The 27,181-nt window shown below is 37.5% G+C and overlaps 3 protein-coding genes and 1 pseudogene across 3 annotated transcripts; 2 read left to right on the top strand and 2 right to left on the bottom strand.

The window, feature by feature from the left end:
• The first annotated feature begins 11,774 nt into the window (after nt 1-11,774).
• On the top strand, nt 11,775-13,420 carry LOC137713348 (uncharacterized). The gene is made up of 4 exons (XM_068452639.1): nt 11,775-12,164; nt 12,250-12,711; nt 12,921-13,031; nt 13,151-13,420. Exons 1-4 carry the CDS (start codon nt 11,775-11,777, stop codon nt 13,418-13,420), a joined length of 1,233 nt encoding a protein of 410 aa, XP_068308740.1.
• Nucleotides 13,421-14,481: 1,061 nt separating this feature from the next.
• On the top strand, nt 14,482-17,249 carry LOC137713635 (F-box/LRR-repeat protein At4g14103-like). The gene is made up of 3 exons (XM_068452959.1): nt 14,482-15,932; nt 16,150-16,329; nt 16,501-17,249. The coding sequence occupies exons 1-3, from the start codon at nt 14,883-14,885 to the stop codon at nt 16,768-16,770; spliced, it is 1,500 nt and encodes a 499-aa protein (XP_068309060.1). The 5' UTR covers nt 14,482-14,882; the 3' UTR covers nt 16,771-17,249.
• A 2,049-nt stretch (nt 17,250-19,298) lies between these two features.
• On the bottom strand, nt 19,299-21,506 carry LOC137713961 (F-box/LRR-repeat protein At4g14103-like; annotated as a pseudogene).
• Nucleotides 21,507-22,176: 670 nt separating this feature from the next.
• Nucleotides 22,177-25,487, bottom strand: LOC137713698 (F-box/LRR-repeat protein At4g14103-like). Its single transcript, XM_068453035.1, has 4 exons — nt 24,147-25,487; nt 23,535-23,720; nt 23,090-23,346; nt 22,177-22,644 (listed from the first exon to the last, which is right to left on the bottom strand). The coding sequence occupies exons 1-4, from the start codon at nt 25,188-25,190 to the stop codon at nt 22,623-22,625; spliced, it is 1,509 nt and encodes a 502-aa protein (XP_068309136.1). The 5' UTR covers nt 25,191-25,487; the 3' UTR covers nt 22,177-22,622.
• Between the last annotated feature and the right edge of the window lie 1,694 nt (nt 25,488-27,181).

Below are 27,181 nucleotides of genomic sequence, written 5' to 3'. Positions count from 1 at the left end.
TAGTCAATGTTCACAACCAAAAAAAAAAAAAACGATATCGTTAATGAGTTGAATATTTAACTCACTTCATTATCTTTTTAGTGTAAATTATATCGTTTGTTTCGGTTGCTTCTAGTTCAAAAAAGAAAAGCGGACTACGCAGTAAGGCGAAATGAGGCCGTTAGAAAAAAAAAAAAAAAATAGTTGGAATTGAATTCGCGCTAGGTTCACCAAACTTTAGCATAATTTATAGATGGAGCGTTTTGATATAGATGCTTGATTTTTTTTTATTTTCTTACACCAAACATCTAAGAGCAATTCCACCTAAAAAATGCGCTAGCACCCAACCCATTTATCCACTCAGTGAACAGTAATATATCATAATGAACAGTAATAGGCCAAAGCATCTCCACTCCTAACAAAAAATAGCCTAGTTAATTTTATTAAAATATTATTTTTTTATTATAAAATAATAAAAAAATATTATTTTATTTTTAATTTCTGATTTTAATCTCTGCAAGCTCTTTCCAGCTTCTTCTTTCCCAACCTCACTCCCACACTCCAAAACCCGAATCTAACGGCGCAATAATCTCGACTCCGATCAAAATAACCTTGTACGAACGAAACCCAGAAATAACAAAAACAATCCTTGCAGACAACCTCATGTCGTCTCTTCAAGCTCCGTTGTTGGGCCTCGAAACGACGATCGCGAATTGCCATGTCAAAATGCCAGTGTTGTAAACCTCCGATAAGTTTCTTGCGTGAATATCGAGTCTTGTGGAAAGCATGTCCAAGTCGCTCTGCATCAAGAGCTTCCCGCTGTACGAAAGATCGATGCAGCGACAAGCTCCTCTCCCTTCTTCTCCTTCCGTGGCTCTTTGCCCTCCAACACCACGTTGGCTTCAGCATGGCGTCAAATGGGCCGGTCCCAAGGTCTGTCAATTTTGGGCTAGCCTGGAGACTAGCTTGGGATGGGTTCTAGGCAATCTACTCGGTTGGAGAGACTTCCCTAGGTGACGGGCCATTTTTTTGGTTGTGTGTTGGCCTATCCCACCCCCCGTGGAAGTGCTCTAAGGCTTTTAGGGTGCGTTTGTTGCACCGGACTGTCTCGAGCTGGACTAGTTTCAGGGATTAAGCTGGATTGGCTTAGTGAAACGTTTGGTGCAGTGTAAGACTAAGAAGCAAAATAATAACAAATTCTAATATTATATTATTTAATCTAATATATATTAATATTTTATTATTTAGTCTCTTTTTCTTTTTCTAAGTTCTCTTCCTCTCTCCCCAAAATTCATTCCACACCTGCAAATCATTCAAACAATTACAGAGCAAATCAAATGCCAATTCCAAATCACATCAAACCCAGTTCAAAATCAAAACCCAATTTAAATCAAAACCAAATGAAAACAAGAACCCCAAGCTGCTGCCCTTGACGCAAAATACGTCGCTGTCGTCCCAATCCAGCCAACGTCTTCATCGCCGTCGTAGGCTCCGGCGTTCTTGGCCTCCCATATTCCTTCAAGCACACTAGGTGTCACGCCCCAATCCCGACATACGTCCAGAATTGACACGTGACGTCACCAAAAAAATCCGTATCTATCATATCCCACCTCCGGCATATGGGTAAGCACAACTCAAAAATCGAATCGCATAGTTATTTTCGTATGTTTTATGGCTGCATCTAACCTCCCCGTTAGACTGCCTACGTACCCTAAACAGAGATCAAGCCATTCGTAGTTCGTCATGCACAATAATTGACATATAACACAGTTCGATTAAGTCGAAAGGTATAATATTTCTCAATCAATCAATAGAACTTGACAAGCGTGAAAATACTAGACTCAGGGTTACATAACAAACCCATTTGAAAAACATGATTTCCCCTCCAACTCTATATAAATCATTATGCCGCAACATGATACCGCAATTCACAACATATATCACTTCAAAGAACCAACGAAGCACAATACCATTCTCTAGCCACATTTATCAACAAGTCTAATCATAACAATAACCATGATATCCAACATAACAATCCCACATGACGATTAACCTTTCCACTTCATCCATCACGTAATTCATCACGTTTTCCACATAAAATCGCATTTCATAGTGTGTAACATAGTTAAGAATTAACAAAGTACACATGATTCTCCAGAAATATTAATCAACTAAAATACTCATGACAACCACACTCATATTCAACGTCATTTCATAATCACATCAATCAATAATGTCAACCATCACATCATCAATAACACATACAACAAGTCGAAACGCAAGTCTAGAGCAACACAATTCAGTTGAAGACTACATCTTTGGAAAAAGGGGATTTTGGACCACCCAACGGACCAAGGCTCCAAAGGGGATTCCGGACCATCACTCAACGGAATCCAAACAGAACTCAGTTCCAAACCACCCAACCGAATTGAACGGAAGTCCAAGAAGCATATCAACGGCTCGAAGGAACAAGACATGATTCAAGTTACCCAATTCACGAAACTCAACGAAACAAAGCAATATTGAGCAAAATCCACATCACAATGGGTCATCAATCATTTACTAGACCTCCCATCTCCCAAGCAATTCAATATGCGTTTCCATCACATGTCACAACCATTTCCAATACACAAGTTAAATCACATTTCACTTCATCATACTAATCACTATACTTCCAACATTATATCTCAATATATAGCTTGTAACATATCAAGGAATCACGAAGTACAATATTAATATTTAATTACGCTAATCAATCAATGAGATAACATATAATTTCACGAATTTAATTAAAGAATTCTACATAATTTCCAATTTGGGTTAAGAATAATAACATGGTAATTCTAATTTATTTTCACAATATCTATTGTGGGTAATAGGGGTGGGTTCGGTTCCGTTCGGTTCGGTTTTTTACAAAAACCGGAAACCGAACTGAAATTACTGTTCGGTTTTCTATCGGTTTGTGTTCGGTTCGGTTTGTATTCGGTTCGGTTTCGGCCCGGTTCGGTTTTTTTTTTTTTTTTTTTTTTTTTTTTTTTGCTTTTTTCCCCAAGTAGCTTAAAAAAAGTATATGAAAACAACTTGCATCCATTTTGTAATAAGTCCTATTTCAACATAATCGTCAAGACTCAAAATAAGCATTCCAAATTTCTAATATAATCATAGTCTCAACTCAAAGACAATGAAAATAAACATTCAATTCAAAGTTTAATTATAATCAAGTGTTCCAAAGTCCAAAGTTAAATAAACATCAAAGTTTAAATCTTCCAAAAGTCCAAACTTAAAATAAACATCAAAATTCAAGTATTCCACATCTAAAAGACTAAAATAAACATTACAAATTTCAAATTCCAAATTTCAACTTTCAAGTGCCCCACAAATACAATGAGAGTGATCCACGTACTTTTTCAACGACAATTTGCTTGCTAACGCTTGGGTGGCCTAGGGGGCAACATATCACCTTTTTTTGAACTTCCACTTGCCATTTCTACATAGAAATAATAAAAGAAAAGATACTAATTAAAATGTTATTTAAAATAATCTAACAAAATCAAATGCAATAAATAAAATTATCTTTCTCAACTTCTTCACAAAACTCCATCTCCTCAATGGTTGGCTCATGATGTAATGCAACATGAATGAACCTAAGCCAATTTTGAGTACATATCAAAGCCTCCACCATTTTTGGACTTAAAGAACTACGATATGGATCAATTATCCGTCCACTTGTACTAAACGAGGATTCCGAAGCAATGGTTGATACGGGAATAGCTAAGATCTCTCTTGCAACACGTGCCAAAATTGGGTACTTAGAAACCCCATTCACTCTCCACCAATTCAATACATCAAAGTTCTCCTCTTCTTCTCCTTCATTAGGATCGGAAAGATACTTGTCTACATCATTATGCACAACCCGGGCTCTCTTTGCTTTTCTCATTTCACTTTTTTCTTTCAACTTTCTTTCTATTTCGGTCATGCTTGATGAAGAGTCTCCTCTTGTCGTTTGAGAACTACCACCACCACCACTTATACTTTGTTGTGTACTCAAAGACATCTTCATGAATCTTGTAAAGATCAATCAACAAGTCCTTCACCCCATTTGTGGTACTTTCAACCTTTTCTTCATCCTCACCAAATTGTATCTCAAAATAATCAACGACTTTCTCTAATTTATGGCGAGGATCAAGCACAAGTGCTATAAAAAGATATTGATTCATGTCCTCAAGTGAACCCCAATACTTGTCATATTTTTCTTGCATCAACTTGGAGATCATAGACAAAAGTTCATCATCTTTGTTTTCATGCAACAGACTTTTGATCTTAAACAAATCACCAAAAGTAGTATGAACGGTTGGAGTATTAGAACAACATACTTTTAAAGTGACTTCATAAAAAGGTCTCAAAAAGATTGCAAATATCTCCGCCTCACTCCAATCATCCATCGAAGGTGGCCCCTCCCTCATATTATCATGATTGTCTTTAACAAAGTACGGAAGGTAATGACCATCATCTACTTTTAATCTATCAAAAGCCATCTTGAACTTTAAAGCCGATTCCAACATTAAAAATGTGGAATGCCACCTAGTAGGGACATCCAAAATCACAAGCCCTTTGCTCTCTATTCTCACTTTCTCAACACACCTTTTAAAGCTTTCTAACCTTTGGGGGGAAGATCTTACGTACCTAACCGCATTTCGAATGCTTTGTATAGTCGTATTCAACAATTTTATCCCATCATTCACAACCAAATTGAGAATATGAGCAACACATCTCATATGGAAATATTTTCCATCATGCAAGAGTGCATTAGGAATCCCCCACCCACTTATTCGGTGCACCAAGCCCCTTAAACCGGAATCATTTGCGGAAGCATTGTCAACCGTAATGGTTAACACCTTCTCTATACCCCATTTCACTAAACATTCCTCCAAAAGTTGAGCGATGGATTCTCCTTTATGATTTGGAATGATACAAAAATTCAATATCCTTTTATATAACATCCAATCATCATCAATAAAATTGGTGGTGAGAACCATATAATTGGTTTGTTGAATAGAAGTCCATGTGTCCGTTGTTAGACACACCCTAAATGTCTTCAATTGACTCTTCAATTTATCCTTTTCGGAATAAAACAAGCTAAGTACATCCTTAGCAATTGTCTTACGACTAGGCACTCTCCACATAGGACATGCTTGCATGCAAAAACGGCGAAAACCTTCTCCTTCAACAAAAGTAAAAGGCAACTCATCTATAATTATCATCTCAACACAAGCCTTAGTTACTTCCTCTTGAGAAAATCCTATAGCGTCCAACTTATCTTTCGTGCCGGCAAAGGTTAAGATCTTTTGCCTATTTGCGGCAAATATTTCCTTATTAGGACCGTAGCTTCTACATCTTGCTATATGGTTTCTTAAATTAGTTGTACCATTTTTATCAGGGTCGGCCATATATGATTGAGCACAATACTTGCACAATCCCTTAACTCTACCACCCTCAATTTTTTTTTCAAAATGCTCCCAAACTGTAGACCTTTCATGACTTTTTAATGATTCCAAAAAAGCTTCTTCTTTACTTACTTGGTCATGTTGGTCACCTTCTTTTGGAGTTGCATCGGCGGGATTTCCGGATCCACCAAGAGAACTAGGAGTTTGTCGAGGTGCCACCATGGTGTTTTGAGGCGGAGTTGATTCACCAACAATGTCCATCTAAAATAAGAGAATCATACAATTAATTTTTCAAATAAGAGATTCATCACAATTAATGAATTAATTATTAAACACAAGGGCAAAAGTAATAGAAAGATATGACTACTTACTTCCGATGGTATACTCGAAGATGAGTTTGTTTGATCTTGAGGGCTATTTGATTTTGATCTCATTGAGTTTGAACTTGAGCTTGAGGCCCTTGAGACCTTTGACGCCTTTGACTTCATCTAATTCACACAAAATAATATGAGGATAGTAGTTAGTACTACAAACTTATGAGGTGTATAGTCCACACTACCATATCAACACGAGAACTAATAATCCAATTACGCTTACAAACTAACTGAGAACATGTTACAAAAGTATTATTTGATCCTCTCAATTTAAAATAATACAAGATATACAAGGATGCAAAACTTAAATATGCATTTACATAATAATTGAGTGGAATTCGTAAAGTAAATATTAAGCAATTTATGTTGTCAGAAGCATATCCCTTAAAAAATTGCAAAAAGTGTAAACTATTGGGGACATTCATTCTTTTATGTTTATTCTTATAAATTAATCGGTCAAATGAAATAGTTGGTGCCAAACAATCTTGCATAAGGAAAAATCATCCAATGCCTAGTAATTCCATTACAACTAAAGGTGTGTGAATCATTGGATATAGTAATACCATTACAACCAGTTATATGAATCATCGGACATAGTAATTCCATTACAACTAAATCCTATGGTTTATCAGTCATTCGTAAAGTCTTGAGCGAGGACCTTCCTTTTCCTTATCCTACGGCAAAGCACTAAAATGACCATGATTGATTGCGAGAAAGAGCGAGAGTGAGAAAGATGGATTGTTTGTTACTCTAGCAGAGGATCTAGTCCCACACCAATCTGCTTACATAAAAAATTACGTTCTGACTCTTAATAGATTGTCCAACCAGACTAACTAAACTTGAGTATGACACAGAATCCCGCTTTCAAGAGAGACAACCACTGAACCACAGAAAAGAAGGATGACACTTATAAAAACCAAATACCACACTTATTACTTCTTTCTGCTCCATTACTTTGTCAAACGCAAAAAAAATCTATCGATTTTTTATTTGGTCTCTCTGCCCCATATTATTTCTTTACATAAGAAAAAGAAAAACACAAGCATAAACAGCCAGTCCAAGTAACAATAGCCTAGGATTGATTCCATCGGAGACAGAGTTTTTGGAAACCAACAAACAGAATTATCACCTTATCGCTATGCAACATCATTAGTAGAGGCCCAGATATGAGAGTACGAGACCAACCTTTTGCAGTCTCAAGACTCGAAGTCGACACGGCAAGAACAAGCTGACGACGAGATCAAAGACTGGCGCTGGCGGCGAGGGCAAGGTGTGAGTCGTGTGACCGTGTGAGAGATTGAGAGATTGAGAGAGACAGAGCGAGAGAGAGATGAGGCTCACTGCTCAGGGCCTCAGGCTGCGCAAGACTGAAGAAGAAGAACTGAAGGCAGGGAAGGCCGGAAGGGAAGTAGGGAACGAGAGAGAAGAGGCTTAAGGGTTAGGGTTACAACGGCGGCTTTAGTTACAGGGAGTCAGGGACCAGGGTTTTGTTATTTGTTAAGGCTTAAGGGTTTTGTTAAAAACATTAAAAAATTAAAAATAACCTCACAAATCCTGGAGGCATGAGGGTTCGAACCCATGCCTTCAGCTTGTAAAGTTTCATTGAAACCAACTTGGCAATAGGTTCTGTTTTGTTATGATTGTATGACTAAACAATTTATAAATATTCAAAAAAATTATATATATATATATATATATCGGTTCAGTTTTCGAGCCTCAAAAACCGAAACCGAACTGGTCAGATTCGGTTCGGTTTTTTTGTGGTTCGGTTTTTTTCGACCTCGGTCCGGTTCGGTTGTCGGTTTTTTTCGGTTTTCGGTTTTTTGAACCCACCCCTAGTGGGTAATTCCCATCTACTCGAATTTAGGATTCTAAGATCACCTTACGAAATGAACAAGAGCAAGGATTCCGAACCACTCAACAGAATCCAACAACATTGGGTTCCGGACCACTTAACGGAACCAAAATATCAAGCGGTTTCTCATAATCTACCCAGAACTATCATATGTAAAGTCAATGCCAATATTATGGAATTGGTGCACTGGCAAAGCAGGCACCCAGACAAGCTGAAAGGCTCGGATGAGGGACAATAAAATAAGCATGTGATACAATAATAAAACTAGCCATCAATCATAATTTATAAACCTTGAATATAAATCTTTCATAAGAAATCAATACCCAACTTTTGAAAACTCCGAGGGAGTCACCTAGACATCCAAAAGTTCATTTCAAACAACCATAACATTTCACACCCATATTCACATACACACAATGAAAGTAGAATTAGGGCGACACTGTTCATCCAAAGCCTACACCTTTGCAACCATCTCAAACTAAACTCAATGAACTAATGTGGATACAATCCCGGACCATCACTCAACGGGATCGTGGAGTAAGAGGGATTCTGGACCATCACTCAACGGAACCCAAACCAAGATACGATTCCTGACCATCACTCAACGGAATCGCGGAGTGGAGTAGGAAGGATTCTGGACCATCACTTAACGGAATCCAAACCAGGATACGATTCCTGACTATCACTCAACGGAATCGCGGAATACATTGCATAACCACCAATCAATGAAACAACACATGAATCAAGTTGCTCAAGTTATAAAGGCTCAACGAAACAAGAAATGAAATAATGAAACGATCATTGACACATGTTTCAAAGCAACAAACCCTATGACAATGGGTTAACGGTTCACCACTAGCCCTCACCTTCATCAAATCAAGCCAATCAAACAAAACAAACCATATTTCCAATATGCACGTCAAATCCCACTTCATATAACAATATCATTGGCTAAATATGAAAATTAACAATTTATAGGAAAAATGATTATAAAACCATTTCATATTCACATATATTAAAGTCACTCACATTTCATCATAACATACCATCTATGTAAATCAAACACCTTTCGAATATGCACGTCAATTCACATACCACGATCATCATCAGTACACAAGCCAAATCATGTTTGATAAACATAGGTCTATGGCTAAATATATATATATAAATATAAATATATATATATATATATATATAATCACATTTCAATAGAATCACATTATAAGACCAAGTCAAATTCACAGATGATACCAATATAAGAAATCAAGGCAATAACCATATCACATATGTTCAAGTCACTACCTAACCAATGTAGGCCCATTAGACTTCACTTAAGTTTCCCATAGTACTAATTTTATTATTTAGAACATTCCGAGACATGTTGACCATAATTCAACTCTAGTTCAACGATGGGGTCCACAACAATCCGCAAATCAGATTTATGATCCATAACTTCCCAAAGTCCACATTATGCTTCGAGGATAACATACTAAAGTTTCATTTTGATCCAATGGTCGAATTGTCGTCAATCACACAAACAAGTGGCGGTCCAATTTGATCACCACACCAAACAATTGAATCTTTGGAAACCAAGCTAGACATAGGTTCACCTGGTCACTAGAAGGTATTTGAAACCTAGACAACACTCGTGAACGATCCCACGCACCGCCACACACAGTGGAAGTCAAGATGGAGGGTTTACAAACCCCGAATTTCAACATTAACTAGATGAGCTCAAATTTACATGGTAGCTAGAGCTCAACAAGGGAAACACTTTTCACAACTAGGCCGACGATTCTAACCGGAAACCGTCCAATTTCACCGGAGAAAACCGGATTTCTAGGGTTCTAAACACCCAACTCTAAAATGAATACGAAAGCACAAACTAAGCATACCCACTTGAAGATTATGAAGAGTATATGAAGTTTCATACCTCACTCGAAGGAAATCGTTGCCGGAATCGCCGGAAAAATGATAAAACCGCCGGAAAAGTCGTGGACTTTGCGACCTCGAACTGCAAAGATGGAAAATAAATGGGAAAATCTAACATTACAGAGATGTAGGGCTCATCAAGAGCTTTCCATGGACACCAAGATCATCCAAAACGAAGCTCGGATGAGAAAGATACAAGCGGGTCAAGTTTGGTGGGTTTATGGGTCAATTTCCCCCTAAAACTGGTTAGGCAGCACCCATTTTCCATTTTCTGAAAACCCTCCCCCCTTTCTGGAGGTTTCCCTCCCATTTATAGCATTTTGGTAATATAACCAAAATGTCACCAACTTTAAACGACTCTAACTTCTCCGTTTGGACTCGGAAATAAGATCTGTTTACGCCTACGCGCTCATGGAATCGAACTCTACCTAACTAATTCAAGAGTTGACCGAAAAGGTCGAGAAAATTGGAAATGACTAAAGTAACCCTCATTTCGTTTTTCTCAAATTTGGAGAAATAAAGAACTAGTTCCAATCAAATCTTCGAAATACGTCAAGATTAAAATAAAATAAAATAATAATTTTAGGGACGGGATATCACACTGGGTGGCTCACCCACCATTGGGTTCACAAGATCTCGTCAATCGCGTGAAGTCGACAAGTCCGAGGTCAAGTTCGAAGCGAATCAGACGAGTCCAAGGTTGAGTTCGAAGTGCAGCGAAGCGAAGCAAACGGCTAGAGTTGGACAAACGACGGTAAGAGCAGGATCTTCCTCAGTTCGATATTTTTGGTTCAAGGTGAAGAAAGAGGGAGAGAGTGGTGGTGGTGGGCTGGTGGTGTGATCTCATTGGAGTTGGCAAGTTGTGGTGTGATGGTGGTTGTCGGTGCTCCAGATAATAGAGAGCAAATAGAGGATGAGACATAGCATACAAAGACGGAGTAGACGAGGTCTTAGCAATCCTATGGGTATTGGGGGGTCTCGCTAAGAACTCCTAGCGAAGGAGTTTGTCCGTGTGAGTCCCCTTTAGTTTCATTAAACATAATCCCACTACAGAACAAACACGGGACTGGACTAATAGTTAGTCCGGTCTAGTCCAGTGATGCTTAGTGAGGGCAAACAAACGGCCCCCTTGGAGATTTAATCAAACTACTTTTCTACAATTTTATTTAATTTACTAATTAATTTCAAATCTCACAAATTATTATTATAATTAATTTACTCATTAAATCCAATATATAACAAATTCCTAAAATCTTGCAAAAGAATATATTGTTAATTTGTGTCCCATTAATTCAAAAAATATTTCAAAAGAAATTATAAAAAATCATTAATAACAAAAAAAATTTGAATTGTGGGTGCAAAAAAGACTAATTCTTTTTTTTTTTTTAATGATAATCAAATAGTAATATTTTAAATGTACCAACGTACTACAAATAATATTACTTACATGAGATATGCATGGCCATATATATTAAAAATAGCGTATCAATAGTTTGCTACACTTTATTTTTTGTTTAGATACATACTACGTTACTGGTACGTTTATACTATCATAATTTTGGTATGTAAAAAATTAACAACAAATTACATGTAACCCAAAACCTATCAATATATATTGGCATTTCTTAAATAGTTTAGATATATATGGATTATTATATTGCGTCAAATTAATTTCAAACTCACTAGATATAATTATATCCTTAAATTGAGAAGGGATGATATTTCATAAAATATAGCAATAAATTAATTAATATTATTGATTGCATTTTTGACATAAAAATGAATTTGAAAAACACTTATATTTAGAATATAATTGGATTGTAGGATTTAATCAAAAGTCTAAAAATGAAGCATTGATTTGATTCTAATAATTAACTCGAATTTACATATTAGAAAGATGTAAATTTTATTTTTAATTTTTTCACGTCTCAAATTTATAGATTTTTACTAAAAATGGTTTTTATGAAATTAACGCACGCTATAAATGCAGTCCTCTCATTTGACACTAGTTGCCTTTGATACAAACCGTTTCTCTTCCTCTTCCCTGTCGATCAAACTTCCATAGAACCCCTTGCTGAAGGTGCTTCTGCCAATCTAAATGTCACTTTGGACAGATTCAGTGCTCTTCCACGTGAAGTTGCTCATCACATTTTGTCATTACTTCCCATATCCGACATCACTCGAGTTGGCATGTTATCCCAAAAATGCAGAGCATTTTATCTGTCAACTCCCACATTGAACTTCACTGAATTCCCCTCGGAGTCCACTCGCACCTTCAACAGCCGTTTGGAGTTGATGGCTTCCTTGGACAAGTTCTTCATACATCGCCACCATAACAAGCTACAAAGCTTTTCTCTGGATTGGGTTTCTGAGTACGAACTTGGGGAAACAGATATTGAAAATTGCTGCTCTAGATCTGTTGAAAAATCTAGGGTTTTGGGTTGGATTGAAAATGCACCGACTTGCAACGTTGAAAAGCTTGATTTTTTTCTTTACTACTGTGATGCCAACCCTAGAAGATATTATTTGCGAGACCCAGATAGATTTTCCTTCATCTGTGTTTGTTTCTGGGTCTCTGAGGTCTCTCTCTCTAGATATGAAGTGTGCAACTCTTAAAGTTTCCACATTTTCTGCATCTTCTATCTGTAATCTGGTTTTTCTGAAGCTGAGAAGTGTTACCATGGAAGATGATGAGGGTTTTTGCAAATGGATCTGCTTCTGCTGCAGAAATATTAAGGAGTTGAGGCTCGAGTGTGTGATAGGGTTACGAAAAATCGACATTGAGAGTTCGTCTTTGGAATCATTTGGTGTTGAATATCCCTCTTGTTATGATCTTTGCCATGTTAAAATCTCTGGTGAGAAAGTTGAAGATTTGCATATAAATTGGAATTTTAATGCTCCATTGCCTCGGACGAATTCGTTGGAGATTTTCGCTCCAAATCTTAAGCGTTTGAATTGGGTTGGTTATATGATGAATCACCAGAATCTGGGGGAGTTGAATTGTTTGGAAGAAGTTCAGATTTCTCTCATGGCTGATGGAGTAGATGATCCTGAAAGCAAAACTCATGAGTTCCTCTCTAGCATTCGCAATGCTAAAACACTCCGTATTGATCAAGGGACTACAAAGGTAAAGAGTACGAAATTGAGAGGATAAAATCGGTTAACTGGTCTAAGTCTTTTTGTAGTGTTTAGGGTTTTATTATCTTTTCTATTTGATTTGATAAAATCCTTTGGCTGTAATATTGTTGTAGAATCTGTTCAAGGATGGCTACACACCCCCAATATTACATGAACTCTTGCTTGAATGTGACTATTTGGAGTGGTATCGATGACAAGGTTGTCCCGGCGCTGGCCTCACTTTTTAAAGGACTCCCTAATTTGACTACTTTGGAATTGACAGTATCTGATCAGCTACCCTTCTTCTTTTGCACTGCAAATGCGGCTACTGTAAGTGAAAATCTACGTTCTCTCCAACATGCAGAGTACATTTTACCATTGACAATCTTAGTTACATTTCTTACTTGGGAACTATAATTGAATTGCTTTTTTGTTTGTTAATTTTCTAGTCATCTGGATTCGATAGGCGATATTGGGAACGCCAGCACCTGGAGTTTGTTTCTCAGTTGAAGTATGTAACCATAGAGCTTACTAACGGGTCTAATGGATTTGTGCTTGCAAAGTATCTGCTTGAACGTGCTCAGAATTTGGAAGAAATGCTTGTGATTTGCCTGCCCAATCAATGGAATTTCACAAGGAAGTTGAGGAGCAGCCGGATTATTTCTTCCAATGCTGCAGTTGGCTATCTGGAAAAAAGTGGGGGTCGTACAGGGTTCTAATCACCCAACTCTAAATCCACATTTTGGGGTTTCAATGGTTCCTTTTCGGCATTGCAAATCAATGTTAAATCTAGTAGGGTTTGTTTTCTTCCTATATGTGTTATTAGGACAGAACTGGGCGGTTGATCCTGTAAGCTTTGTTTAAGGATATGGAGGATGGGAAAGTTCGGAACTGGATGATCGATCATGTGTTTTGTTCAAGGATATGGACGATGCTCATCTCTTTTATTAGTATTAAGTTCTTATGCAACTTTACTTTCAAGATCTCCTTCTCTATGAACTTCAGTGTTTTGCCTCTAAAGAAAGCAGGTCTGTGAGGTTGAATCTCTGAGATTTTTAAGGTCAAAACTGTGTGCCCAATGTGTTGTGTGAATTGTTGTTTGGATTGTGAAAACTTGGGAATCAAGTAACGCCTTGGGCTTTGAAAGACCGGCCTAAATGGATCTTGAAAGTTGTCCAATGTAGAATCTTTGATCGGTACACTATAGTAAAACCTCTCTAATGTAATACTATAATGGAATGATCTAAAGTAATTAAAAAAAATTCCGGATTTTTTTTGGTCGAACGATAGATTATGTTAAATTAGTCACCGATTGGGTTCGAACTCACATCGTCATGCAAAAACTCAATACTTTTTCATCACTATGGGAAAATACCACTTACCTAGAATTTTTTTTTTATAAATATTTTGTTTTGGAGGAAATATATATATATAAACTCAACATAATTCTTTAGTTTCACATAATTAAAAAAAAAAACAATAACAAAATAAAAGTTTTTATTCTTCCTCTAAACATTGTAAAGAGTAAACTGACCGAAATTCAAATTCCCCTCAAGAATGTGTTTGATTTTGATTTTTCCCTGAAATTTCTTTTAAAAAGGCTTTAACATTTTTAGCTCATTTATTGCATATAGTCTATTTTCTTATCTCATTCAAATTTCTGTCAAATATAGTCTACGTGACAATTTGATAAATCCCTATGCACCCCACCGTTTCATACTTCGAATACACGTCCTTTCTCATTATTATTACTAGCATATGTCCACAAAGACCATAAACCATGTTAGAACCCGTACCCATATTTTGATGGGTAAAAACCAATTTTCCCCTTAATTTAACCGATGCCATAGAAATTAGAAAACCCCTGCAGGAATCACACGGAGCAGGACGCCCCCAAATGCGCAAATTAGGTTTAGGTTTTCGAGAGGGGAACTTCCAAATCAATCACATTTCCAGAATCTGCATCGACCCAGTTGGGCTTGCACATCCTCCTACTCTTCCTAGTAAGCAGAATCTGGGTATGTTCTAGTTTCCTACCAAAAGAACGCATCTTTACTTTTGTTCGTTTAGAAATGAATCAAATTGTTGTTCTGGTTTCTGGATAATTCAATTTTTCTGTGAGTGAATTGAAAGAGGGGTTTTCCAGATAATTTATTTCTGAGTAATTACTGGCGCAAGTTAATGGATACTGGAAGTTGTGAGGGTGAGGGAGTTGATGGTAAGAGGAGGATGATAGACAGATTTAGTAATCTTCCTGACCATGTTGCCCACCACATACTTTCTTTCCTGACTATCTCGCACCTTGCCCGTTTCGGCTGCGTGTCCAGACGATGCAGGGAACTCTATCTGTCAGCTCCATTTTTGAACATTGATGAACTTCCTCGCTTGTCTGATGCCAAGTGTAGTAAGCTGCAAAGGTGGTTGAATTGTATGGATAGGTTCTTCTTTCTTCGTGGTAATAATAAGATACAGCGTCTTCGTGTTTGTTGGATGAGTCACTTTGTAGACGTTAGTGATAGTGATAGTGATGGTCATGTCGATGGTGATGATGAGGATGATGATGAAACACTGTGCTCCTGTGATGAGTATTTTCGAATGATGTCGTGGATACACAATGCAGTGCGGTGTAACGTTGAAGAGCTTGATCTTGATATTGGTCCTGGAGAGGCGATAGCTCCGGTGTTTCCATCTTCTGTCTTTCTTTGTGGTTCTTTGACGTCGCTGTCGGTGGACCTGGGTCGTATAGTGCTTCACGTGCCCTCTTTTGCGTTTCCCTCTAATCTCAAATACTTGAAGTTGAAAAGCGGCATGGTAGAACAGGGGTTTTCCAAATGGATCTCATGTTGGTGCAAATGCATTGAGGAGTTGACTCTTGATGGAATTCATATGCGAGATACCACCATTGAAAGCTCGTCTTTGAAAAAATTTTCTTTTGTGGGGGACAATTTAACTGACACAGTTGACATCAGAGGCGATAAACTTGAAGAAATAGTTATCGACTGGCTGCTTCACTCTCCTAGAGAAAAATCGTTAAATATTAATGCCCCATGTCTTAAATATTTGAGTTGGAAGGGGAATTTGATGGAAAGCCGAAATATCGGAAAATTAGAATTCTTAGAAGAAGCTGCTATTCTTCTGAAGCCTGAAGTAGATGGCTCTAGCGATGTACTTGAAGTTCTTTCCAGTTTATGCCGGGCTAAAGTTCTTAGCATAAACGAAGCGACAATTAAGGTACTGTGAACCAGAACCCTTCAGATCAGACTGATATATTTTTGTGTTGGCAATTTGAACTTAAATCTTGTATTTATTTCTTGTATGGGGTGATAGGGTAAGCTAAATATATATTGTTCTCATGTATCAGTAGACTTTAAAGCTGGAAGACGGATATTGCTTTTTATTAGTCTTGTTGAAATGAGTCAAAGAAATTGTGAAACATTATTTATCGCAGGCTTCATATCGGGAAGGATCCATTCCAGCATCGTTTGATAACGTTTCATCTCTCGATATACATATTAAAAGCTTTGGTGATGAGTTGGTCCCAGCAGTAGTCTCTCTTTTCAAGGGAATGCCCAAATTGTGTTCTTTATACATAAATTCTAAGCGCCCTCTTTATGGCGATGAATATGATGTAAGTTAAAGTCTGTTGCTACTTGCTTCCTTCTCTCTTTCCATGTATAATATGTATCCTCAAGCTCATATTCATAACGGCTTTAAGATAATGCAGTTGTCCTTTCATTATATTTGGTTTAGACTCGTTGGGTGATCCCCTATTGATTCCATTCTCTTTTTTCTCTTGCAGGCATGTGGGTTTAATATGGGATATTGGAAGATGCAAAACTTTGGTTTTATTCATCAGCTTAAGGAGGTTTCCATAGAGCTTTCTCATGGGACTAATGGAGTAGAGCTAATCAGGTATATACTCGAGTATGCCCAGAATTTGGAGACAATGCTCATAATTCATTCACCCCAACATTTGGATGAGCTTGTGACGAAGTTAGATGAAACCAAGAAAATTTCCAATGCCAAGATTTTCTTTAAGGAAAGTAAGAAATCTGTCTTTGTACTTTAGGGAACTTATTTATGCTATAATATCACTACCTTATTGGGAATGTTGACAGATCGGTTGTGGCACATCGAACTAGGTTTTGAGAATTCAACTAGCAATGTTTGTGTGTGCCATGAGTCTTTTGTTTGTTCTGTATCTACCATCGGATCAATGGAATCAGTTTCGGTAAGCATTTCGTTTTGAAGTAAGTTTTCTTGCTGTCCTTGAGCATTACTGTGTTGGTTGACTAAACATGACTGCATTCGTAGCGCCATTCACATCTCTGTTTCCTGTTTCTCCACTGTCCTAATTTCTCATTCACCGGCATCCCCAAACCCAAAAAATTAAACAGTATTAGTGGAGCTCTACTAAATTAACTTCACGTTTTCGATTGTCTACTACCAAAAATTGCCTTGTGGTCATGTTATACGACTAGCAGTACGAACATGGTTAAAAATGATGCGCAATAAAAAAACCCGATGACGATAAGGAATGCTTCTGCGGCGAGGATGCTTCACAGGCCTTCCGTGATCGTTTGATGAGTCGTGGTGCAGATGGTTCTGACAGCGGTAGCAATGGCGATAAGGAATGCTCCTACGAAGATTATTTTCGGTTTATGTCATGCGTCCATAGTTCATTAAGGTGTAATGTTGAAGAGCTTGATCTCGACATCAAACATGGACGTACCAAGTTTCCGTTTTCTTTCTATTCCTGTTGTTTTCTTGCCTTCTTTGATTCATGGGAGACTGAGCAGAAAACAGCACCGGCTAATTTTTGATTGCCGCAGCAAATCGAACTAGACATGGTTTCCTGCTCTGCATTGTATTTGAGGTGCATTGGTGAAAACACCTATATCAAAACTCTCCATAAATAAATCACTAGATCGTAATATTAACTGGCACTAACGGAAAAGTAATTCAATGGTAGACAGAATTGGTTTGATTCATGGAAGGAGTTGATGCTAATCCTCCTGAGAGCAGAACATTGGTAGACAGAATCAGTGATCTCCCAGACCATGTTGCCCATCACATCCCTTCCTTACCATCACACACCTGGCCAGTTTCGAATGCTTCTCGAAACGATACCAAGAACTGTGTCTGTCATCACCATCTTTGAATTTTGATGGATTTTCCATACCGAAGGGATCTAGTGAGCAGCAAACGTTGGTCGATTGTTTGGATCGGTTCTTATTTCGTCGCGGTGATAATAAAATAAAATGCTTTCGAGTTCGGTGGTTCGAATGTATGCCCTTCTTCTTTGAGGCTTAGTATCGTCGGATTTGCGCTTGTGTCTGCTCGGATGTTGTCAAGGATCCGCAATGCAGTGAGCTGTAATGTTGAAGAACTTGATATTCACAATCACATACCACGTGAGCGTATCGAGTTTCCGTCTTCTGTCTTTCTTTCTGGATCTTTAAAATCTCTATTTGCGGATCTCAATTGTATGGTTCTTCATGTTCCCTCCCTTAAATTTTCCTCTAATCTCAAATTCTTGGAGTTGCGTGAGGAAAGAATAGAAGAGGGATTTTTCAAATGGATGTCATGTTGCTGTAAATGCATTGAGAAATTAGTGCTTAAAGATCTTACTGTGGAAACTATCACCATTGAAAGCTCGTCTTTAAAAACATTGTATATTGATGGTGACGATTCTCTTCACATACTTAACATCTGTGGTCAGAAACTTGAAAATATACGTATCTGCTGGAGAACTAGAAATCCTGAAAAAAAAATCATTAAATATTTCTGCTCCGTGTCTTAGATCCTTGGCTTTGAAGGGGAGTTTGATGAATCACCCAAGTCTGAGTAATTTGGAACTGTTAGAAGAAGCTGCAGTCTTTCCGAATCCGAAAGTAGATGTTCTTGACCAGGTGTTTGAGCTTTTTTGCAGTTTGCGTAAGGCGAAACTGCTGTTTGTCAAGTAGTTTATGCCAAGTTTTGCTCAAACAAGTAAAAGGAAAATGAGAAACATGATTTATTGCAGTACTGTTATCGACAAGCTCTTCGAAAGGGATCCATGGCAGCAGCATTAGATGACGCTTCATCTCTGCATATACATATTGAAAGATTTGGTGACGAGTTTGTCCCAGCATTGGTCTCTCTTTTCAAACGATTGCCAAATATCGCCTTCTGGTACGGAGGAGTTGAGCTAGCATAGTATATGCGCCAATCCACTAAGAATTCGGAGAAGATGGTCGTAACTCGTAAGTCTCTCACCCCAGAATTCGGAGGACATTTTAAGGATGTTAGACGGAAACACGAAAATATCTAATGTCACAATGCTCTTCGAGGAATATTAAGGAGAATAGTGAAAACGATCTAGGTATCAGAATGTGTACATGCGCTGTTATGTTCTTCGTACTGTATGTAAAATCTCAAAGGATCAGTCTTCGTAATCTTGTCTTTTGAAGTTAATAGATCAACTAGCCCTTGTTCTAACTAAAGTTTAGAGTAGATCACTTTCTTGATTTTACTTCTAACCAATTTCATAATTTTGCCACTAGCACTACGATGCAATGGTATTTCTCTCGACTTAAAAGTGTGATTTTAGGTTCAACTTGACGAGTTCAATAATGCTTAAGAAGGAAGACAACCAAAATACTTGAGAAAACCAACAAAATCCTGAAACGGTGCTTCCGATAATCTCAGCATACAAAGGTTTCAACATTGCAACATAAAGAAATCCTGAAAACGATCGGAAGTACATTCTTCTATCTCTTGATTGATTTTTCTTGAAAGCAGACAGCTGCGGCGGCATTGGAAATCTTGCTTTTCTCTAACTTCCTTGCAACTCTCTCCAAATCCTGGGGTAAATAAACAATGACCATTTTCTCCAAATTTGGAGCACACTCGAGCACTCCATTCCATTAGACCCATTGCAAAGCTCTATGGTAACCTGCCTAAGCTGATAAACAAATGCAAGGTTTTGCAACTTCCAGTATTCAATATCAATCCCAGATGTCTGGAAAGGAAAGACGACAAGACGCAAATCAATTGACAATACCCAGAAAATATCAAGTTGAAATCATGAATATCATGCCAACAAAGAGCGGGGGAGCGGGGTTAAACTTACATTAGATTCAGGGGCCTCAAGAGGTGGATTATACTTCATTAATACTAAATTGAACAGATTAGGCATTCCCCTCAAAAGGAAGACAATTGCTGGGATCAACTCGTCGACGAAGGTTTCGATACCCATACCCAAACAAAAGGTATCATACAATGGAGCTGGCCTGGATCCACCCCTGAAATGGCCCTGCAATGTTATAGATCACGTTTCTCATTTTAATCCCTTTTCTTTTCAGAAAAACCTATAACACGGATTCGTAAAACTAAAAACAACGTGAGATAGTAAGAAATATAAACTAATCCTATCATTGACATACCACAAAGAAGTAAAAGAAAAGAAGTCCGAATGACTGGTTCACTTTACCTTAATGGTCACTTCATTCAGAACAAGAACTTTAACCCTGCAAAAACTGTCAAGAACCTCAAATACATTGTCCTTGTCATCCCCTTGAGAATTCAAGGTAAGTATAGCTTCAGCCAAGCATTCAAATTTTCCCAGATTTGGGTGTTTCACCATGTTCCCAAGCCAGTTCAAATGCTTGAGACTTGGGGCAAAGATATTTAAGGATTTGTTGCTGGCTGAGGCAAAAGGCCAGCATATAAATATACCTTAAAGTTTCTCACACGAGATGTTAATATGGCAGAGGTCAACTGAAAAACCAGAAAAGCTCAGTTTTTTCAGAGACGAGCTTTTGATGGTCATAGTTTCTATCCCATGAACTTCTTGAAGATTTAACTCCTCGATGCATTTGCAGCAACAGGAGATCCACTTGAAAAATCCCTCATTTTCTATAAAGATTTTTTTCAACTCCATATACTTGAGATTAGATGGAAAATTGAACGAGGGAGTCCTAAGAATCGTCCAATTCACATGCAACACTAGATACCTCAAAGTTTCACATTGAAAGACACAAGATGGAAGTAGTTCATGCTCAGAATCATATACATCCGTCTCAAGATCCAGCACTTCAACCTTACACCTAACCGCATTTTGGATCCATGTGAACATTCGGGTACCTTCGTAGCAATCACGAGCACAGAAGCACGGTGGTTCTTCACCCTCGTATTCCTCAAGCTTGTATTCCTCATGCTTAAACCAACAAACACGAAAGCTCTGTATCTTACTATCCCTGCGATAGAGAAAGAACCTATCCAAATAACTCAACAACTTGAGCCGGTAATAACAAGTGGACGTATTCGCTAACGAAAACCCATCGAAGTTCAACTTAGGGGATGACAGGCAAAGCTCTCTGCATCTTTTAGACACACAACCGAAGCGAATGAGATCGGTCACAGTAAGAAAGGAGACAATGTGATGGGAAATCTGGTCTGGAAATTTGCTAAATACATCTATTATACTCTCACTCTCACTACAAACTCCTTCGCCTCGGGGACTTGCAGTAGCTTTTAACTCACCCTCGCTTTCCATGAAAGCCAATCAAAATCCGAATTTAGGGTTTTGCAAAAGAAGATGGCTTTTCAGTTTCTACTACGATTCACGGAGAATTTAACAGTAAAGCATCAATCAAATTATGCCTTTCTCCTTGCACAGTGAACAGAGATGAAGAAATGCCAACACTCACTTACCCATCTCGATTCTACCCACCATAAGTCCATCAGCGAGCCAGAATCGGCGGTGCGCTCCCATCATCCTCCGTCCCGAATCTGGATCTTGAAGAACCCTAAATTTGTTGATTTGGGGCTTTCGGATGGTTCCTAGGCTTTTATAAGTTTAGTATTTTTGTCGATTTCCTCTAAATTTGTTCCCGCAAATTCGAGTCCCGATTTGCCGCGTGAAATTTCTTTTGGCCCGCCAAAACCTTATTTACTTCTTATTTTTTCGACATCACCCGCCGAAACCTATATCATTCAAATTTATTTTTACTCTTTTTTTTATAAAAAAAAAACTAACGAAAAGTTCAAAAATGTTTTAGTTTAATGAAAAAAAAACAAATAAAGATGTAACGAATAGTATCAGGAAAAGGTAAAATTATAATTTTTCATTAAAAGTGAACCGTACCGAAAGTGTTTCGTTAAAACTTTTTTTTTTTTTTTACAATAATATATTTACATGGATGGAAGAATTATTTGGTAAAGAGAAAATTATTTAAAACTTCACTTTCCTTTTTTTTTTTTTTTTTTTTTTTTTTTTTTTTTGTCAAAATAAAACTTCACTCTTTGGAAATATGTCAATCTTTTTCTTAAAAAAAAAAAAAATGAAATGTGGCTAACTATAAGAATATATGGCTCGCTTAATACACATGATTAGGTTCGAAAAGAACTAAAGTTTTAGGTATATTTAAAGTGGAAGAGAATGATTTTTCCTTTGGAGGGGAATCAAATGAAGGACATTTAAGGCTACAAGTTTATTTATTTATTTGAACAAACGATATTATCTACACTAAAAGAGATGAGATGTGCTTAACCTCACAATGAGTTAACAATAATGTGGTTCAAATTCACTTTTGACGAGAATTGAACCTAAAACTTCTCACTTACAAGTAAAAATAAATATTACTAGACCGTAGTATTACCGAGTCTTCGTTTAAATTTGTAATTGTTATGGAATCTTCCTTTTTCTTTTTTTTCTTTTTTTCTTTCAAATAAATCCCAAATTATGGAGATTTGGTTTCACGCATCAAAACATGATAATTGTTCAGCCCGGTAAGAACATAGACAGTCTACAGAGATATATAATATAGACATAGTCCATGAATCATGAACTTGTCATCTTCCCGCGCAATCTTAACCACCGCACCGGCCACCCCCTCACCACCCGCACCGGCCGCAACCATGTCGGCACACTGATTGTCAAGTGGAAGAAGAGAGGGAACTGAAAAAGAAAGGAAAAAATAAAAAAGATTTGAAACCTAGCCTGTTTGACAACATTTTTACTTGTGATTAGTACTAGAGCGAAATATATGGTAGTAATGAGAGATGGGAAAAGGGCAGGGGAGACAGAAGAAAGCTATGTATACCGAGCAAAGCATACAATGAAAACTAGGCATGTTTACGTGCATTGCGTCGTGATTGCGTGTTTTACAACTTTCACAGACTAAAATGCAAATGCAGAAGCCAAAGAGAGAAGCTCATACGGGAGCAATTCCAAAAGGCCTTCAGAAGACAAACCACAATAATTTTGAAAGAAAGCTTTCCTTGCTAATTTTGAAAACAAAAATTCTAGCCTCGGCTATAGCCTGGGTCCGGCCCTGCCTACTAAGGTTTCGACATTGCAACAAAAATAAATTCTGAAAATTATCGAAACAGCTTTCTTCTACCTCTTGATTGATTTTTCCTGGAAGTCAATTGTCGCATTGGGAATCATCTTGCTTTTCTCTAACTCCCTTGTAATTTTTTCCAAGTCCTGGGAAGAATAAACTATTACCATCTTTTGCAAATTCTGAGCATACTCGATAATGTACCTTGCTAACTCCATTCCATTAGACCCGTGGCAAAGCTCTATAGCAACGTGCTTGAGCTGATAAACAAACGCGAGGTTTTGCAACTTCCAGTATTCCATGCTAATCCCCGATGCCTGGAAAGGAAAACAGGCAACATGCAAATCAACCCAAATTTAAGAAAGAAATAATTGCGTTATTCAAAAAAATCTTGAATATATACCAGGATAAAAAAAAAAAAAGCAAGAGGAAGAGAGAGAGAAAAGGAGAAAGAAGTAGGGAGGGGGAGCTTATACTCTTGAAGCAAGCACTGGCATAAACTTACATTAGAGTTAGGGTCACCAGAGGGCGGATTCAACATTATGCATAAAGTACAAAGCTTAGGCATTGCTCTAAAGAGATAGACCATTGCTGGGATCAGCTCATCAATAAAGCTTCCAATTTCGATACACAAAGAACTAGTATCACATAGTGGAGCTGGCCTAGATGATAATTCCTTCAATGGAAGAGCCTGCAATGGTATATTGTTTCTCATTTTACTTTTTATTCTTTTCAACAAAATTTAGCATCGGTATGAATTTACATTCTGATTATCGTAAAACTAATATCATCACATCGGAGCATAAGAAACATAAATTATCTAATCCTATAGTTTCCAGATAACAAAATGAGAAAAAAAAAATTCAAATTGCAAAAACAAACTTGTTTTGCAATATATTTTTTATTATTTTCCACAAAACTCAGCATAGAAGTGAATTTTCATTCTGGTTAATGTAAGATTAATGTCATATCTCAATTTTAAAACAGCGTTATAGCTTAAGGAACGTAAAGTAACTAATCCTATCATTGCCATATCACAAAGAAGTAAAGGAAAAAAGTTGAAAGAAGTTCAAAAAGAAAATGAAAAATCAGTTTGAGATGTTACAGTTCTGTTTACCTTAATAGTCGCTTCATTTAGCATAAAAAGTTTAGCCCTGCATAAACTGTGAAGAATCTCGACTATATTGTCCAAGATATCCAATGTTGGCTCCAAGAAAAATGAAGCTACTTCTAAGCATTCTAATTTTCCCAAATTTGAGTGATTCATCAAACTCCCGAACCATTTGAAAGACTTCAGATTTGGGGCAAACATATTTAAGGATTTGTTTCTCGGTGAGTCCAATACCCAGCAAATACGTATGTACTCAAGCTTCTCACATGAGACGTTAATATGACATTTATCAATCAGAAAGATACCAGAACAGTTAAGTATTTTCAGAGACAAGCTTTCAACAGTAATTTCTTGTGTCACACAAACGTGTTCAAGGCTTAATTCCTCAATGAATTTACAGCAACACGAGATCCATTTGAAAAATCCACCACCATCATCTATATCAACATTTTTCAACTCCAAGATCTTGAGATTAGATTGAAAAGCGAACGATGGAGTCTTAAGAACCGTACAGTTCAGGTGCAGTATTAGATGCCTCAAAGTTCCACACAAAAAGACACTAGCAGGAAACAGAAACCGTTCCTCCTCATCCTGATAATTCATCACCAGATCAAGCACTTCAACATTACACCTTACTGCATTTTCAATCCATGTAAACAGTCTGAAACTCGCACAACAATCACAGACGCATTGTGCTTCTTCATCTTCACCCTCACATACATCATGCCTATACCAACGAAGGCGGAAGCTTTGTATCTTATTATCACCACGGTGGAAAAAGAACCTATCCAAATAGGTAAACAATTCGAGCCGCTTATAACAAGTAGACGTATTCACCAAGGAAAATTCATCCAAATTCAACTTGGGAGATGACAGGCAAAGTTCTCTGCATCTTTTGGACACACAACCGAAACGAGCGAGGTCGGTTACAGCAAGTAGGCAAAGAATGTGATGGGAAATCTGGTCTGGAAGGTTACTAAATACATCTTTCATACTCTCACTTTCACGCCCACTACAAATTCCTTCACCTCGACGACTTGCAGAAGCCATTAACTTAAGCTTGCGACTCGTGAACCCAACTAATTTCTGTGTTAGGGTTTTGCAATATAAAGCTAGAATTTCAATTTCTACTACGATGCAAAGAGAATTGAACACCAAATCATCAATGTGAATCAAAATGCAGAAAAGTGGTACTTACCCATTTCGTACCAACAGAATCCGATCATACTGTAGCTAGTAGGAGCACGTTGGAGCCAAAATTGGTGTCGATCCATTGTGCCCTTACCTCCTAGAAAGAAGAGTAGAAAGAACCCTAATTTTGTTAAATTGGGGGTGTTACTGATATTTGAGAATGCCGGCGTTCTGGCAGAACTAGGCATATATATATATATATATATATATAGAGGCAGCATAGCCGTCCATAGAATTTAAAGTGCATAAATAAAACATATAAAAACAGAGTAGCATATCAAAATAATGAATTAAACGTAATGATGCAAGTATATTTGGAAAATAAGTTTTATTGAAAACTTACTGCAATGCAGATAACAAACAGGTATTGCCTAATGGCAGATGAAACAAGTAAACAAAGAGATGGAGCTCGCAGGCATCCTGAATAATATATATGTACTACAAGTGTTTGAATAATCTCAGCGAGATGATATTGAACTGAACTTTTGAAGTTAAAAATTTATATCCTTCTTCTGAAGCTGAATCCTCGTTATATAGAGCGAGGAAACTGAATGAGACTTGGCCAATTGATCCGGGAATCCCGCTGTCTGCTAAAGCTGGGTGAATGAATAGTGAAGATGCTTTGATTCTTTTACAAAAGTTAAATGAATAGTGACCTTTTTGTTTTCACTATTGTGAATAGTGATCTTTTTGTTTTTCACTATTGAAGAATAATGCTTTGTTTTTTGCGGAAGAGATGAAAGCAGCTACTGCTGATGATGTTGCTGGGCTGACACAATCACATGGGCAAATATTGTGTCTCACATATCAAATGGGTTTTGGGCATCTTGAAAATCTGCTTGATCAGCCCATTTGGCGGGAAGCTGAGACGAGGCAACATAATTATCTGAATCTGAGTCTGAACCTTTTTTCTTTTGCAGCAATGCTGCTTCCGCCATTAGCAGCTGAGCCATATCCAGCAGTTGGGTAGTTTTTTCTTTCTTTGAGCTGGAGGATTTGGCTGACTTGGAAATTCCTTTGAGAGATGAAGATGGACTAATGTCTGATAAGGATTGAACTGATTCCTGAACTTTTGGTAATTCAGGAAATTGCTGATTTTCTGGCAAAGCCTGTGATGAAGAAGCTGAAATCTTGATTGGCTGTGCCTGAGGAGAAACTTGAGGAAATTCCATTTTTACAAAATCAATAATTTTTTGGTGGTTGAATTTGTCCCACCATTTTACCCATCGGGTTCTGTAAATTCCACCAGTATCAACTTCAAAGTTCCATTTGAGAATCCAAGGGATTTTGTACTTGGCTATGAGAAGTGAGAAAATAGTAACTCTGTTGCCGAATCGACTTCTATCAAATCTGGGCTGGAAATTGTTGATGAGAACATGACAGAGGTCTTCTGGAATGATGGAAGAACTTGGGCCATGAGAGGCCCACCAATCTAGAAACCAGGCGGGAATACTTTTTTCTAAAAATATTTATTCTGGGGATGTTTTCCTCAGAAGCGATGTCAGCTTTAAGCTTCCTCCATCGTATTTTATGTGGTTTGTTTAAAACAAGTAATTGGTGATTCACCGATATTGTTTCAAAATCAGAAGGAGTTGGAGAAGTGGGTTCTTCTTGGTTTGGAGGATGATAAACAGGATGTGCAACTTGTGAAGAAGTGTCGACAGACTTTAATTTGAGTAAATCATTGACTAAATCTTGTTGTGCAGCTTCCTGCTCTTTTAACTTTTTGTTTACTAAAGATTTGATCAAATCTTGATCTTGACCCAATCTATCGGTTAACGTGGATTCAGAAAAAGACTGTCTGCTAGGAGCAAAAGATTTGTGTGACAAAACTGATTCACAAGATTTTC

This window comes from Pyrus communis, chromosome 13, assembly GCF_963583255.1.
Source record: "Pyrus communis chromosome 13, drPyrComm1.1, whole genome shotgun sequence".
Lineage (NCBI taxonomy): Eukaryota > Viridiplantae > Streptophyta > Magnoliopsida > Rosales > Rosaceae > Pyrus > Pyrus communis.
The sequence above is the reverse complement of the archived record's forward strand: the minus strand, read 5'-3'. Positions and strand labels throughout refer to the sequence as shown.

What these genes read in the sequence shown, in the direction of transcription:
- LOC137713348 (XM_068452639.1), top strand. Translation starts at nt 11,775, where the DNA reads ATGTTATCCCAAAAATGCAGAGCATTTTATCTGTCAACTCCCACATTG. An exon ending in TTGATCAAGGGACTACAAAG is followed by an intron (nt 12,712 to 12,920) that starts GTAAAGAGTACG and finishes ATCGATGACAAG; the next exon opens with GTTGTCCCGGCGCTGGCCTC. An exon ending in GCACTGCAAATGCGGCTACT is followed by an intron (nt 13,032 to 13,150) that starts GTAAGTGAAAAT and finishes TTAATTTTCTAG; the next exon opens with TCATCTGGATTCGATAGGCG.
- LOC137713635 (XM_068452959.1), top strand. Translation starts at nt 14,883, where the DNA reads ATGGATACTGGAAGTTGTGAGGGTGAGGGAGTTGATGGTAAGAGGAGG. An exon ending in TAAACGAAGCGACAATTAAG is followed by an intron (nt 15,933 to 16,149) that starts GTACTGTGAACC and finishes TATTTATCGCAG; the next exon opens with GCTTCATATCGGGAAGGATC. An exon ending in TTTATGGCGATGAATATGAT is followed by an intron (nt 16,330 to 16,500) that starts GTAAGTTAAAGT and finishes TTTCTCTTGCAG; the next exon opens with GCATGTGGGTTTAATATGGG.
- LOC137713698 (XM_068453035.1), bottom strand. Translation starts at nt 25,190, where the DNA reads ATGGCTTCTGCAAGTCGTCGAGGTGAAGGAATTTGTAGTGGGCGTGAA. An exon ending in CTGGTGACCCTAACTCTAAT is followed by an intron (nt 23,347 to 23,534) that starts GTAAGTTTATGC and finishes TTTCCTTTCCAG; the next exon opens with GCATCGGGGATTAGCATGGA. An exon ending in CAGGAAAAATCAATCAAGAG is followed by an intron (nt 22,645 to 23,089) that starts GTAGAAGAAAGC and finishes TTTCTTTTTCAG; the next exon opens with TTCCCTCTCTTCTTCCACTT.